This window comes from Arachis stenosperma, chromosome 2 (genome assembly GCF_014773155.1).
Source record: "Arachis stenosperma cultivar V10309 chromosome 2, arast.V10309.gnm1.PFL2, whole genome shotgun sequence".
NCBI classification, from domain to species: Eukaryota; Viridiplantae; Streptophyta; class Magnoliopsida; order Fabales; family Fabaceae; genus Arachis; species Arachis stenosperma.
The window spans coordinates 5,354,949-5,370,377 of NC_080378.1; the positions used below are offsets into that span (position 1 = coordinate 5,354,949).

Here is a 15,429-nt window from a genome sequence, read left to right on the forward strand (position 1 = left end):
ATGATAAGTTTGTGCAATCTGGTCAAATCAATCCCAAATTGAAGGAAACTTTGAGGCATTGAAATATCTCAGTTTGAGACTAATTTGATCTAATTTCATAAACTTATTATATTAGTAGTCAATTAATAAGACAATCACTACAAAAAAAATGATTTAAAATGGCATTTATATTACGGCGGTTTTTAAGAACCGCCGTAGTATCCAAACATGATGACATTTTTTGTTGCTGCCGTAACTGACTTTCTATTTGGTGGCGGTTCTAGTGATTCTGGCGGTTTTGAACCGCCATTATCATACATATATAAAATGAAAAAAAATCCCTAACTGAAACACTCTGAATATACGTTAAACAGCGGGCTTAATCTCGCTTCTATCTCTCCCTCGTCATCCTCCTCAATCCATCGTTACCACCGCTGCTTCGTCTTCAACCGTCGAAAGTTCCAAGCCACACGCTCCTTCTTTACCACTGTCGAAGTTGTTTCCCATAGTCACTGTTCCTAGCCAGTGCGACGATCTCGGATCTCGGATCTTCTCCGGCGACGACCTCCTTCGGCGACATCTCCTCCCGTGGTAATATCCTCCGGTGACATCACCTCCAGCTTCCTCTCCTTTCCGTCCTAGTTCTGCGCTTTCTCCGCCAAAATCCTCAGCGCCTCCCTCAGCGTCTTCTCTGGTGACATCTCTCTATTGAAGATCTCTAAAATCAAAGCCATCACAAGCAGAACAAGCACAGCTCTCCCATACTTCCTCAGTTCTTCTATAAGTATTATAGATCTCTCTCGTCCTTTCTCTTGTCCCTTCTTTAATTTTTTATTTTTATTTTGCGATATAGTAATATAATTAATTACTATTTGTTCTTGTGTTGATTGTTCAATTTGATTAATAATTAAGGTTTACGCATGACATCTTAATTGTATGATTGTTAGGGTTTTGAGAGATATGGTGTGGGGATCTAAATGTGAGGTAGCTAATCTTCATTTTCCTTTTGTCTCTGGCAGTATGAGATTAATAAATTCCAATCTTTGTTTGGTGGCATACTTTTCATTATTGTTGTTGTAGCTATGAAACAAATTCAGCTCTTTTTTAGAATCCATGCCATGAAGAAAACTGAAATTCAAATAATTTGAGAGGATAACTAATCAAAAGTAATCTAAAGTTTGCTCCAAATTTAATTAAAGCACAAGTTTTCTTATTAGTTTTGAATGATTGATAAAAGCACAAGTTGAAAATGTTTGTTGGATAATATAGTTCTGCAGGGAGGTTGATGTGAGGAAGCTTGATATGAATGAGAGACAACAGATCGTTGACAAGATCTACAAGGTTTCTGAAGAAGATAACGAGAAGTATTTGATTAAGTTCAGAAATAGACTTGAAAAGTTAGTTCTACCACTTAATTAATTCATCCTTTTAATTATTTTTTTAATTTTTATAAATATTAGCTAATTTGTATTTAAGGATATATTTTATAAATAATGAAAATGAAGTCTTTTGTACATCGGTAAGTTCATTAGATATGACAGAAAAGAGAACTTCTTTGAGGTCCCTTCACTCTTTTATGTGCTTAGAGCATTGAATGGATTGATTTAAATCCTATTACGTGTTATACATTACATATACACTTCATTTTCTAAGTTCTTAATCTTTTTTTTTTTCAGGTCAGCTAATGCATATGTGGAGGGTTAAATGAAGCCATTCCTCTTACTGAATCATCCTGATCCTGTGTTCAATTGCGAACAAGTCAATAGTACTCACTCAATGGTACGTGAAGCTCTTGGTTTATAGATTTGCTGCTTTCAGTTGTAGCTTCTAAATAACTATTTTTGCTCTGATTTCAAGCACATGCTCCTTTTCCTTACAGCGAACCATTTTTCGGTGGTTCATTAGTTGCTTATGGACCACATGCTGTTGTAAATTCTGTCAAGAACATCTTGTTTATTCATGCTATCTATTTTTTTATGCCTGCTATTGTTGAGTTTGAAATATTTTGCTGCAGTTGGATTTCTTACTATAATTTTATACTCTCATTCCCCAAAATCATTTACTTCCTCATTCTTACTATAATTTGGTGTGTGTTTCTTGTTCTTGTGTGGAAAAAGCTCACAACTTGACGGAGGAAGAGAGGAAAGGGTACAAAGAAGTGATGTGGGACAATAAGGAAGTTGTGGATTCTACATGGTGCGGTTTTGCCCTCATGATCTCTTTGTCAACACTCGTAGCGATCTTGGTGAGTTTTATTTGTTGATTATGTTGCTTCTTGCTGAGAATTGAGAATTGATGAGAGTTGACCATAACTAATGGATTCTATGACAGATGATGAAATTTGAGTTATTTGTTGTCATCTAGATTGTTGCTCTCTTGTGAAGAAATTTTAGAGACTTTGTTTATATTCTTTTATCTTCATATCTGTCATCCTAAGGAAACACTTGAATGAAATCCTAGTTAATAAAAGTAAAGAAGTAATGACTTGATTTTGTAGTGTTATGCTTGGCATCATAATTAGATTCATGAGGTTAGTTAATTAATTCTTTAGAAGTTTATTTATAGGAACATTCTCAATTTTACAAGAGGGTGGGTGAGCCTTAGTGCAAATAGTTTGATTTAAATATAAGGCTGTGTACATTCTCCCTAGAGCCCACCAAGCAGGATCCTTGTGCGCTGTTGTGTCCTTTCTTTATGGATTTTATTTGCTTGTAATATTTTATTTATTACTTATTTGATTTTTATTTATATTTGCATAAAATTGCTGCAGGACCTTGCCCAAGAATACATGATCCGAAGTTGAAAGAAAGGTGAACAAGTATAATTTGGAGATGACTAATTTGGAGCTCTGTTTTCTAACCTGGACATGTTTTTTTACTATTTTTGTTGGTTGCAGTGTACTCGTTGAATTTCATGAGTTCTTAGTACTTCTCTCTCAAATTCCCTGTGTTATTTGCTATCTATGGCTAGGAACCAAAGCACTTTCTTCTCTGAATTTTAGTATTTTCCTTAAATCTTTCTTACCATGTGATTTTTTCCCCTAGAGAGAATAAACTGAATTAATTTTACACTTCTGTAATTAGTTGAACAATACATGCTCAGATGTAATTACCATGACTTTTCTTCTTTCTTAATATAGTAATTAAAATTTTAAATTCTCATCTTCTCCCTGCCTTACAAAACATACACTAAACAAAGAAAATCACATTTTTTCCCCTTCTTGAACTTGTTAAGAACAACCATAATAACGAGATAATAATAATATCACTAAATATTATAAGATGTTTTTTGTGTCCAGATTTCAGGGCTGTTGTGGAGGGATGCATATTCTTGATCTTGTCACTAGAGTGTGGGTTAGTTCTGAATGCAAAGGGACACCTCCTTCGCCCCGGGAGAGCCACACGGCCGTGCTTGTTGGCGGCTATAGACTAGTGATCTTTGGTGGTAGTGGGGAAGGCAGAGCAAACTATTTGAATGATTTGCACATTCTTGAACTATGAACCATGAGATGGACTTGCCCTGAGTTGAAAGGTGAATTTCCTGTCCCTAGGGACAGTCATAGTACCATTGCCATTGGGAACAAGCTTATTGTATATGGTGGAGATTCAGGTTATCAGTACCATGGAAACATTGATATTCTTGATATGGAAATAATGACTTGGTCTAAAGTATGTATAGTTCTTAACTTTTATGTTGGAATTGCTAATAATTTTCTCGAAATTCGAACAATTAAAGATCAAATTTCATATGGCAGTTGAGAATTCAAGGTTCTTCACCAGGAGTCTGGGCAGGTCATGCTGCAGTAAACATTGGAACCAAGGCAGATTTTCATTAATTGCCTGATATTGATTTTCATTTTGTGGAACTCTTATAGTTTAATTTGTCATGGATTTTTCTAAACTCTCCATGATATGCAGGTCTATATCATTAGAGGGGTTGGAGAAAAACGTTACTATAATGACATTTGGATCTTTGATATATGCACTTGTTCATGGACTCAACTCTATATAACTGGTCAACTACATGGACTCAGCACTTATATCACTACATGGTATGCTCCTCCCAACCCCCATAGTAATAGACACACTGCTACCTCTTCTGTGCAAATAATAGATTGCCATTTAGATATGAAATCGTACTCAAGCATAGCATTAAGATGGTTTCAAATCCAAAATGTATAAATTGATATTTTGGTTTATTCATATGGACACTTGTTGATCACCCTTCTAATGTTGGCATAATTGCAGTTTCCCATTCTTGGCTGTATTGCTGTATGAGGTTAACAAAATCTCAGGATCAGTGCTTTCAGTTCAAACAAGCGACTCCATAAGTAAAAAGTATAGTGGGAGAGGTTAGTCTCGTGTGTTCTTATTATGTATGCTCACTGTCTAAGCATCTTCAAAGATTTTGTTTGTAGCATTAGTTAACTACCCTATTATCTTTTGGACATAATAAATAATTAAACAATCAAATACTAATTAATTAATTATCAATATATAAGAATCCAAAGCCCCTTGTCTCTTGAGAAGAATTGAAAATATGACGTGTTTGTCAGTTTCAAAGGGAAAACTCGCTTCAACTTCACCAATCATCTTTATGCAGCTCTCTGCAGACACGGCATAGTTGCCTTCAGGGATGATACTAGGCTCCAGAAAGGAGGACCTATATCAGCAGGCCTTCTGGAAGCTATTGAAGGATCACAGGTTCTGATTGTGGTCTTCTCTATCAACTATTCATGTTATAGCACTAGCCACACCTTTATTTGCACTCTCTTTCTACATCTTTGAGCTGCTTATAAATTAATTTATAGATTAGTTATTCTATATTCTCATAGTTTAAAAAGAAAGAAACTGGTTTTATATAAGAAAGACAAAATCGCAAGCACTCAGAAGGTGTTCTAGGCGGTGATGTATAAATCATGGGGGTTGTGCATCTCTTATTCAATCATTAAATTCTTAAGGGCATGATTTTCAATGTAAGATTGCGTGATAAAGCAGAGCACATGTTACTCATTGAATTGTTGGGAATTTGTTTAGTGAAAAGTAGAATTGATTAAAGAGTGAAGATTCTTATTAAATTGATAGAGAATGTGTATTATACATAATTTATTTTTAGTGATATTTTATTAAATAAATAATTTTTATTTTTCATTGAAAGATATAAATATATAATACACTATAGTATTATCCTAATTTTGATCCGTATAAGAGTTGTCTTGAGCACATTCTTGTAGCTCGTAGTAACTAGTAACGTGTTATTAATTGTCCTTATTGTCAGTTGATCCTTTTTATACTATCTATTGAATTTGTATATCTTAACAACTAAATTTGTTCTATTTTTTATTACCCATGTAGTAAATCTTAAGTTTTCAAGCTACTCTCTTTCGTATATTATTTTTTATTCGTGTACAATCTCACCTAATTTCAGTCTTGGGATATCTTATATATAAATAAATATTGATGAATTAATTTAGGTTCTGATTCTTTTTAGTTATTTTTAATATTGAATTGTCATTATTAATTTTTTCTGGTATTTTTTCTTGGCAGATTACTGATAACTTGGAACAAAGATTTTACAAGAATTTACGTAATGAAAACTTGGTTTCAGTGAACGTTGTCTTGTGTATATATTAAAAATTGTTATAGTTGTATATTTATAGTTAAAAAATCATGTTATGTTTGATACTTTGTATACAAATTATTATTTTTTATTTCAAATACTAAAAAATCATATATTATGTTTAATACTTTGTTCATGAGCTATATAATATTTTGTTTATGGATTATGATTTTCTGTTATTGGGAAATTTTAATCAAAAAATTATTTATTTATTGCGATAAAAATGACTGTAAAAATTGCCTTTTAAACGATAAAAATTGTCACTTTTATTCGGTAAAAAGGGCGGTTTGTAGTTGCCATTTTAAACAGCATGAAATGTCATTTTAATTCGGTAAAAATGGCGGTTTTAAATGCCATTTTAACCAATAAAAATGCCTCGTCAGGGTAAAAATGGCGGTTCAAAATGCCATTTTAACCTGGTAAAAACGGCGGTTTTAAATGCCATTTTAACCAACTAAAAATGTCACTCTACCAAGGTAAAAATGGTGGTTCATAAACGCCGTTTTAACCAAACAAAAAATGCCGTTTTACCCTGGAAATAATGGCGGTTTGAACTGCCGTTTTAACTAATAAAAAAATGCCGTTTTACCCTGGAAATAACGGCGGTTTGAACCGCTGTTTTAACCCAACTCAAAAACCGCCGTTTTAACCAGGTAATAACGGCGGTTTGAACCGCCGTTTTAACCCAACTCAAAAACCGTCGTTTTAACCAGGTAATTGTGGCGGTTTTTCGAAAACCGCCGTAATAACCAAATGGCGCTTCAAATTATGGCGGTTTTTTTTAGCGCCGTTCAAGGTAATAATGGCGGTTCAAACCGCCGTAATAACCTTAAGAAACCGCCGTAATTACCAAGTTTTTTTGTAGTGAATAGTTGTGTATTGTGGTGTCACCTAAGCTTTCATATCAACAAATTCTGACGCCATAAACAATGAAAATGAAAAGATCAAGGTAACTAATTTAAAATTTTAAAATTCTAAATTTGATTAAAAAAATATTTCAAAAACTAATTTAAAAAGTAACTAATCTTTCAGACATAAATTTGACCATTTAATTAATTTTCATCAGAAATCTTCATGCAATATGAATAAAAGCATCAGAAATTGAATAAACTAACCTCGCAATATGGGATATGAGCAACTTTTTTCAAATCTAGACCTGTCTTCTTGTTATACCTTGCACTTAGTATAGGACAATCATCTATCTCTAAGAATTGAAGATTATGGAATTGATCCATGTTGATGGGAAGAAATGTCAAGAATTTACAAGAAATGATACGAAGTTCTTCAAGAGAATCACTTGGAAAGCATGTGGGAAATGATTTCATTCTTCCTCCCCATATTCTCAAATAGCGCAGCTTAGTAGCTCTGTAAAGCCAATCAGGTAAAGCTTCCAACTTGAATGATCCATTAATCTCAAGCACTTGAAGGTTCAAACTATAGGCTACCACATTTTTCTTTTCTTCTTCTTCTTCGCCTTCGAAATTCACCAGGTCAAAACACCAATGAATCACTAGCTTCTTTAAAGCAGTTAAGCGACCAACAGCACTTGGTACAGACACTAACTTTGTACAATACCAAAGAAACAAGAATTTGAGTTGTCGAAAGTGTCCTATGTTCATGGAGGACAAACTTGTAACTTGGGTAGTTAGAAAAAAATATTGAAGGCTGATGAGATTTTTCATTTTTTTTGGAAGCTCTTGAAGGTTGTAACATTTAGGAAGGTTCAAACATTGTAGATTTTGCAGGTCACAAATGGAATTAGGGAGTGTTTTCAAACTACTACAACCTTTTAGATTGAGGTATCTCAAGTGTTTCTTCATCTTGGGAAAACAATTATCAGGCAATGAAATGAATTTCATCTCTTCTAAGTTGAAAACCTTTAGATAGTTGAATTTGTGAGAGGCCAATTCCTCCATGGATGCTTCTTGTTGTTGCCCCAGCTGAACAGTGCTTCTAGCTTTGCTTGACTCCTTCATTGTTAATCTTGCAAGTTCATGCACAAGATCATGCATTTTGAGTCTCTTAAATGTCATTGAATTTTTCAAATTAAAGGAGTAGGAAGAAGCATCAATTTGAAGCAAAGATGCTGAAACTAGCTTCTTAATATACAACTCTCCAATGTCTTCTATATCTTCGTCTCCGCCTGTAGGTTGAAAGAGTCCATGCGCCATCTAAAACATAATCAACTCAATAACCACAAACGGATAATCTTTTGGGAAACAAGAGCAATATGAAAAATATTGCTTTAGTTCTGGTGGCAAGTAATTATAGCTCAATCTCAATGATGGCAAAATAGCACTATTTTCTTGATCTAACTCCCACACCTCACTATCACTTATTTTTTTTCCACTCATTTTCATCATGGGATTTTGATCTAAGAAGGCAACCTAAGGTTACTATTCCTAAGGGTATTCCATTACATTTTTGAACAACATTTTTTCCAATTTTCTTAAGCCTTGGGTATTCCTCTACTTCCTTTTCTGCTTCTTGGAATGCAAATTTCACAAATAGTTTCCAACATTCACCCTTGTCAAGCAGTTTCAACTCAAATTGAAAATTGCTCCCCATAATAGAGGCAACATTTTTGCTACAAGTCGTCACCATGATTTTGCTGCCTTTCGATTCCTTATCACTGCTCGCCGTGAATAGGTAGTCCCTCAACACTTTCCATTCAGAGAGATTTTCATTCCAGACATGGTCTAGCACGAGCAAGAACCTCTTACCATGTAATTTCTGATCAAGAGATTTCAAAACATCCAAACTAGAATTTTGTTCAACTCTATGTGGTTTTGAGGCAGCTTCAACAATTTGGAATATTATCCTCTTAACAACAAATGAGTCAGACACACACACCCATATTAGTATATCAAAATTCTTTGACACTTCAATATCATTATATACCATTTGAGCTAGTGTGGTCTTCCCCAAACCTCCAAGCCCAACAATTGAGATCACATCAACATTATTAGCATCTGTTTGTTGTCTCATCAATAACTTTATGAGCCCATTTTTCTCTTCAAATCTACCACAAACATGTAGGGGCAACGAAGATGCAGTTTCTCGCCATGGTAAATTGTGATCAATAGTTGGAGCATTGATATGTTGTTCAATTATACCCAACTTTCTTCCTTCTTCAGCTTTTTCATCTATCTTCTGATGCATATCTATGACTTTCTTAGCCATTCTGTTGCGAAATGAAAATGAATTATTAGAGAAGAATCGGCAAAAATTTGTGCCAAAACCTCCATAGATTTTGACCAATTCATATTGATTTGCCTCGTACTCTATTTCGTCTAATATGTCACTGGCATCATCAAATGTCTCCTTGAGTTGCTGCAACCACTTAGCTATATTGCTGCTATTTGCTTGCTTCTTCTCAGCGTCCATGAGAAAAGTATTGATTATTTTCAAGGAATGTTTAAGCTTGTCCACATAATTCGTAAGACCCAATGCTAGAAAAATCTCTTGGTATGCTTTTGATGCTAACTTGTCCAAAAGTGTACCTGCTTAAGGGACAACTTCAAGACTCATTTCAATCATTTGAAAATCAATGAAAATATCCTGAAGCAAAAGATTGACATTAAAAAGCATTGTTAGACAAACAAAGGGTCATAGTGCAAAAGCACTTGTAAATTAAAATACACGCGTTGCTAATTAATGGATGCATAATAAATAATAAACACAATATGAAATAGCCCAATTCACCCATTTGTGGATATTATTTGCTTTCACAGTTTATGCCTCGTAATTTTGTTTTTAATGGTAGGAAGATGGTAAAATTCCATACATTCACATCCTTATACGACATGTTTTATTCTTCTTTTTAACCGATATATGACTTTGGGTTCCGCCATCTAATGGGGTGTAACATCTTCCTTGACACATCAATCCAAGCACCAACTCTAATTCCATTTGTAACAGCTAAGTCCATCTACTTGTGGATATTAACACTAACTCTAGTACAATTTTTAAGAGTCTAGTCTGCTCACTTATGGATATTATCGACTCTGATGTTCGCTCATCCACTTGTGGATATTATCGGCTTTGATGTTCCATGCCTCACGGTTTTGTTTTTAATAGTAAGAATGATAACAAATCTCCTATATTCACCCATAAACACATCCTTATACAATTATACGGCATGTTTTGTTTCTCTCTTGAGTCGATGTAAGACTTCACACTTTATTCTCTAATGGGATCCAATGTCCTCGTTGACACATTAATACAGACACTGGTTTTAATACAATTTTTAACAGCCCAGTCCACTCACTTACACATCAAGCCTGATACCAACTGTAGTACCATTTGAACAGTCTAACCCATCTATTTGTGGATATTATCTAATTTGATGTTCCATAACTTATGATTTTATTCTTAATGATAGGGTTAACTACATAATTTTCTAATATTCACTTGTCAAAATACACCCAAAAAAAGATATCTACATTTTTATAAAACATGTTTTCTTTCTCTCTTCAACCGATGTGAGAGTTCACATAATATTTTTATCTTTGTTATTAATAACAAGTTAGAACAAAATAAATATTTTTCTTATATTTTGTTTTGTTTTATTTGTCTTCCCACTAACATTGATGGTGAATAACTTCTTTAGAGAAATTAGTGTAGAATAATTTCTTTAGTAGCTTTTTTTCATTAAAAGTTATTGTTTATTTTTTAATATAAGATAAAGAAGAATTAAATATAAATTAATAATAATTCGATTAACAAGGTTTTGAAAATCGAATTGAATTTTTAAATTGCTCTAATTATTGATTCATCGGTATAAAAGCTCAACCGATTCAACTGTGATACACCTAAAACAATCAAACTAAAATAAAATAATATATAAATATATTTTAATATAAATTTAAAAATATACAAATTAAAAATATAGTACCAATCCAATTTTCCAAGATCAAGATTTATATATGAGTAAAATTTATGATATTATATATATTATATGTTTGTTGATATATGAATTTACGGTAGTTTAAAACCACCACAATTTTTAAAATAAACTGTTGTTATTCGACGCCATCTTTGTAGTGAAAAATTAACTATACAAAAATACTTATCAATTTAAGATAAATTCCTAATTTTCTTTTCTATTTGAAAAGTAATATATCCTTTTAATTATATATATTAGTTTAGACTAAATGTAATATGTTAATATCATATGTATAATTTAGGATAAAAACATTAAACATTAAACATTAATTTAGACTAAATGTAATATGTTAATATCACTGTCGTAGCTCCGCCTCTCCCTCTGCTCACGTTATCATCCACCTCTAAGTTCATCATCGTTACACCTTTAATTTGTGCTTCCAACTTGTTTGAATATGTTTTTTTCTCGTGAGACTCTCGGCCTAGCTCTCTCCTCCCTTCGTTGTCGTTATGTACACGCCTCTTCCCTTTATTAGATTTGAAGATCTGTCTTTCTCTCATTCATCATTTTTTAAATAAAAAAATGTCTTTTTAGTCTAAATCCTAGAACTATCGGATTTCGATTCCGTTAAATTAACCGGTTTTTGGACAATTTTGAGATTTTTGCCGCCAGTTCGAATATAGGATAGTTTTGTTCAAGAATCAAATCAAATTTGGTGTCAGTTTCTTCGATCGGCTGATTCGGTCCTTTTTTTAGAATCAGGCCTATTAATCCACTAGTATTAAATAACATCCTAACAAAATATAAGCTATTCTTTTTATGGTTTAGTTTTATCCAAGGTTCTGAAAACCGAACTGATCATTGAACCGCTCTAGCTATTGGTTCATTGGTTTGTAGGTTCAACCGGTTCGACCGTGGTTGAATCGAAAAAATCGTTTTATAATAAAATAATAAATAAAATATAAATAAACACATGAAAATATAATTATATTCTAATGTAAACTTTAAAATATCATTCAAATTAAAAATACTACATAAACCAAAATGGTATAATCTCATTCAAATAGAAATTCAAAAATCAAAAAATAAAATAACCAATCAAACATAACATAGCAACATCAATATGCACAAAATTTCAGAATAGAAGAAAATTTTATGGAGTAAAACAGCTACCTATTTGCTCATTCAATCAAAGAGGAAGGAGGAAGAAAAAAAGGACAAAGTCCATATCATCCATAGTTAACATAGAACTCTACCTCATGCTAGGGGAATGAAGAGCAGAGTAGAGTACTTTGCTAACTTACATATCTGAGTTGAAATATTCAATAAAGGTTCACAAAACTTACAGTGCAAGATGCCTGTGATGGAGGCTTATTTATTTCTGATTGAATATAATCATCAACAAGCTCGAATAACTGTAAAGATGTCTGCATCTTGTAAGGGAATGCTCGAAAGGTGCATATATCTTCCCATCTAGGTTTTAGCCTAAATAAAACAAATGCCTTAAGAAATGAGAAAACAGCACAAAGAACAATATACTAATCATAGAAAGTGACAGCCACCAAAATCAAATGTTATTATATCAAGGTAAATGAAAAAATCCAGTTTTAGGATGCATAACAAAACCAATGAGGACTAATTGAAGATCAGATCAGATCCAATATATATATATATACATAACAAAACCTATAAGGACTAATTGACATGATGAAGATTTTGCATTCTCAAAATCCTGGAGAAAAGTATAAACTATTAATATTTATATAAAAAACAATCCCGTCCCAGATAAGATTCTAATGCTGAAAAGAACTCCTAAATAATAGCTACAGACAAATATACTAAGAAATTTACAAATAAGGAGTAAGTCATACATGCGAGAATCAGGATCTTTGCGTGGATCATATCCTTTCTTGATCCAGAACCTTAGAAATGGTCCATTGAAAAAGTAGTAGGAAATTCTAGACAAAAGCCTACAAGAATAAAGAATAAAAGGTTACTGCACAAGTATCTAGCATTTCAATTGCTGCAAATTAAAAAGCCAATGACTAGATTTTGGGCAAGTCACCTTCTAAGCTTGCTATGTGTAAATCTTAAGCCGATATCAAGCAAGCGTTCAGTAAGAGCATTTTTGGACCATATAGGCCATTCATCAAACAATCTAGATACAGCTATGTTCAGTTCATCAGAATTCAGTTCATCAGAATCAATGAAATCACAAAATCAGTTCATAACAGTTTCAGAGAGTAGAGACTCAGAGTTCAGTTCATCAGAGTTCAGCTCATCAGAATCAGATTTCATCACAAAATCATGTTCATAACTAAATTAAAAATTACCTAGAAATGAGGAAATCTATTGCTTTCTCTCAAAGCTCGAAGGACAACGCTTCAACGCTTCAACGCTTCTCTATTGCTTTCTCAGAGGCAGAGCTCGACGGAGGTGACATGCGAAGTGGCTGAGGGCGCGACGGAGCTGTGTGCGCGACGGAGCTGACGGCGGGAAGGTGCTGACTGCACGAGGTATCGGAAGGCGCAACGGACCCAACAGCGCCACGGAGCTGACGGCGCGACGCTGGTGATGGCGTGACGGTGCTGAAGGCGCGACGGAGGTGAGTGCGTTGAGGTGAGTGCGACGGCGGTGAGTGCGTTGAGGGCCTCGTGGAGTCGTGGGTGTTGTTCTGTTCTATGGGAGGCTGGAGTGATGAGAACTGAGAAGCTGGAGGCTGGACGAAGTGGAGGCTGCGAAGGGGAGAAGGGAATTAGGGTTCCCACAACACAAAACGGTGGCGTTTTGCTGCAAGGTTAAAAAACCGGCCGGGTCTCGGTTCGATTCGACCGACCAGTAACTGACCGGTTCGTCGGTTCAAGTCCGGTTTTTAAATTCTGTGGTTTTTTTTATTATCTGAATCGCTTCAGCGTCCGGTTCACGGTTTGACCGATTCGATCGGCCGGTTCGAACCGGTTTTCAGAACATTGGTTTTACCATAATTAATCGCAAAACAAATGAATATAGTGAAATTATCCGATCAACAAATCAAAAAGTTGTATGTAAATTCAAATTATCAAAGCATGATGTGCATGAAGTTCAATGCCATCCCCATATCAAATGAAATATGTATATATACCCATGTTAAATTTTTGGATAACTCTAATTCAACAAAAAAGTATACAAACAACAAAAATACATCTAAAAGATTTTAAAATAGTCTTATATACTTCCAAAAGATTGTTTAAACAAGTTAAAATTGTCTAAATAAGACATTAAGAAAAGGAATAGGAACGATTTTTTACTAAAATTTGAAGACTGATGTGACTATCCATTTCATAACTATCTTGACACTAAAATAGAACTTGAAGGAGAAATTTTAAAGTAGTTCGGTTCTTCTTAGAAAATACTTAAAAATAAGTTTTTCTTGTAAAATCACTTTCAACCTCTCTACGCCACATAGTAAAATTGAGAATTTAAAATAATTTTTAAAATTGAGAATTTGAAATAATTTTTCTTAACTCAAAATAGAAACTTGCATTTTATTATTTATTTATTCTTCTTCATTTTTTTTTTGTTTGCTCTTTTAATCAATGTATTTTACTCTGTATTCAACATTTTGCACATTTTTTTAATCTTTAAGTTTTACTTCTCCAATTTATACGTTTTTGTTTTAAGTTTTGTATTTAGTTAACTTGCAAAAGAAGGAAAGTTTCTATGAAAAAAAAAAGTTTTTATCTATGAAATTTAATTTAAAACTCACATACTATAATTAAAACGCTGAAACACTCACAAGAAGAATCGTTTCTGATTGGAGCCGTTTCAGATCCTTGAATTAAGGTCATGAAATGAACTCGAAAATTATTATTTCATTCATGATTAACAATGATTAAAATCAAGTAAAAGCAATCCTAGCTAATGAAGAAGAAAGTTCAAATGTTATAACTGTAATAAGGAAGTATATATCAAAACGAACTATTGTAAAATCTTGAAAAATATAGGAAACATATATAAATCAAAGTCAAAATTAAACGAGACTAATAATGATGAAAATATTATAGTCCTCATGATATATATAATATGGCAGGAGAATTGGTAATAGAAAAATTTACCTCAATAGCTTTTGTAAGATGAACTATGCTTTGGCATTTAAAATTGTAAGAATATATTGCCCTGTTGCTTAATGTTGATGAAGTTTAACATATCACCATAGTTGAAGCTGAAAAAAAAAGAGAATACATTGTGTTTTACTTTTGGTGTTACACTTTATTAGAAAATTGTAATATTTAAATAAAAATGAATTTCACTGAAAAATATTATATTTTCCTCTATTATATTGAGCGAACTTGAATATTAAACAAAATTTTAAAAATCAAATCGGTTATTAAACCGATAGAATTAAAAATTCAAAAAATTTAAATATTCAACCGAGATTTAATTAGAGTTAAAACCTATGTATATAATAAAATAATATATTATATATAAAATATATAATTTTTTTTTAAAAAATAAATTTTTTGTGATTATTATTTTAAATTAATTAATTACTAAATAATTTTTATCCAATTTTTTAATTTTTAACAGATTATTTATTAAATAATTTTTATCTTGAACCAAATTAATTTAATAATCAATCTTCAATTAATCAAGTTGAACTGGCCAGTTGGATCAATTGTCGTAACCATAATATCAAGTAAAGGTAGTAATTTTCATTTCAAGACACCGCCCTAAAAATAAAGGCATAATTTTATACCCTTCCTACTTCCTATAAAGACCGGAAACTTTTATCAGTTTTTTGAAAGGAAACAGTTGATGGTAATAAGAAGAGAACAAAAATGAAGTGCCAGAAATGAAAGTAGAAACGCAAACCATTAAATTAAAGTTATTTGGGAGAATGACACAGCGGCGGCAAGTGGTGAGGGAGGGAAGAATGGGCGCTTTGGTGGAGGAATTAAAGTGAC

At 32.8% G+C, this 15,429-nt stretch overlaps 2 protein-coding genes and 1 pseudogene across 2 annotated transcripts; 1 reads left to right on the top strand and 2 right to left on the bottom strand.

The window, feature by feature from the left end:
* The first annotated feature begins 2,614 nt into the window (after positions 1-2,614).
* LOC130962426 (uncharacterized) lies at positions 2,615-5,612 on the top strand. Its single transcript, XM_057888645.1, has 8 exons — positions 2,615-2,650; positions 2,750-2,789; positions 3,278-3,647; positions 3,734-3,799; positions 3,897-4,030; positions 4,227-4,330; positions 4,582-4,682; positions 5,526-5,612. Exons 3-8 carry the CDS (start codon positions 3,483-3,485, stop codon positions 5,610-5,612), a joined length of 657 nt encoding a protein of 218 aa, XP_057744628.1. The 5' UTR covers positions 2,615-2,650; positions 2,750-2,789; positions 3,278-3,482.
* Positions 5,613-6,692: 1,080 nt separating this feature from the next.
* On the bottom strand, positions 6,693-7,769 carry LOC130962427 (disease resistance protein RPV1-like). Its single transcript, XM_057888646.1, has one exon. The coding sequence runs from the start codon at positions 7,767-7,769 to the stop codon at positions 6,693-6,695; it is 1,077 nt and encodes a 358-aa protein (XP_057744629.1).
* Positions 7,770-9,529, bottom strand: LOC130962429 (putative disease resistance protein RGA1; annotated as a pseudogene).
* Between the last annotated feature and the right edge of the window lie 5,900 nt (positions 9,530-15,429).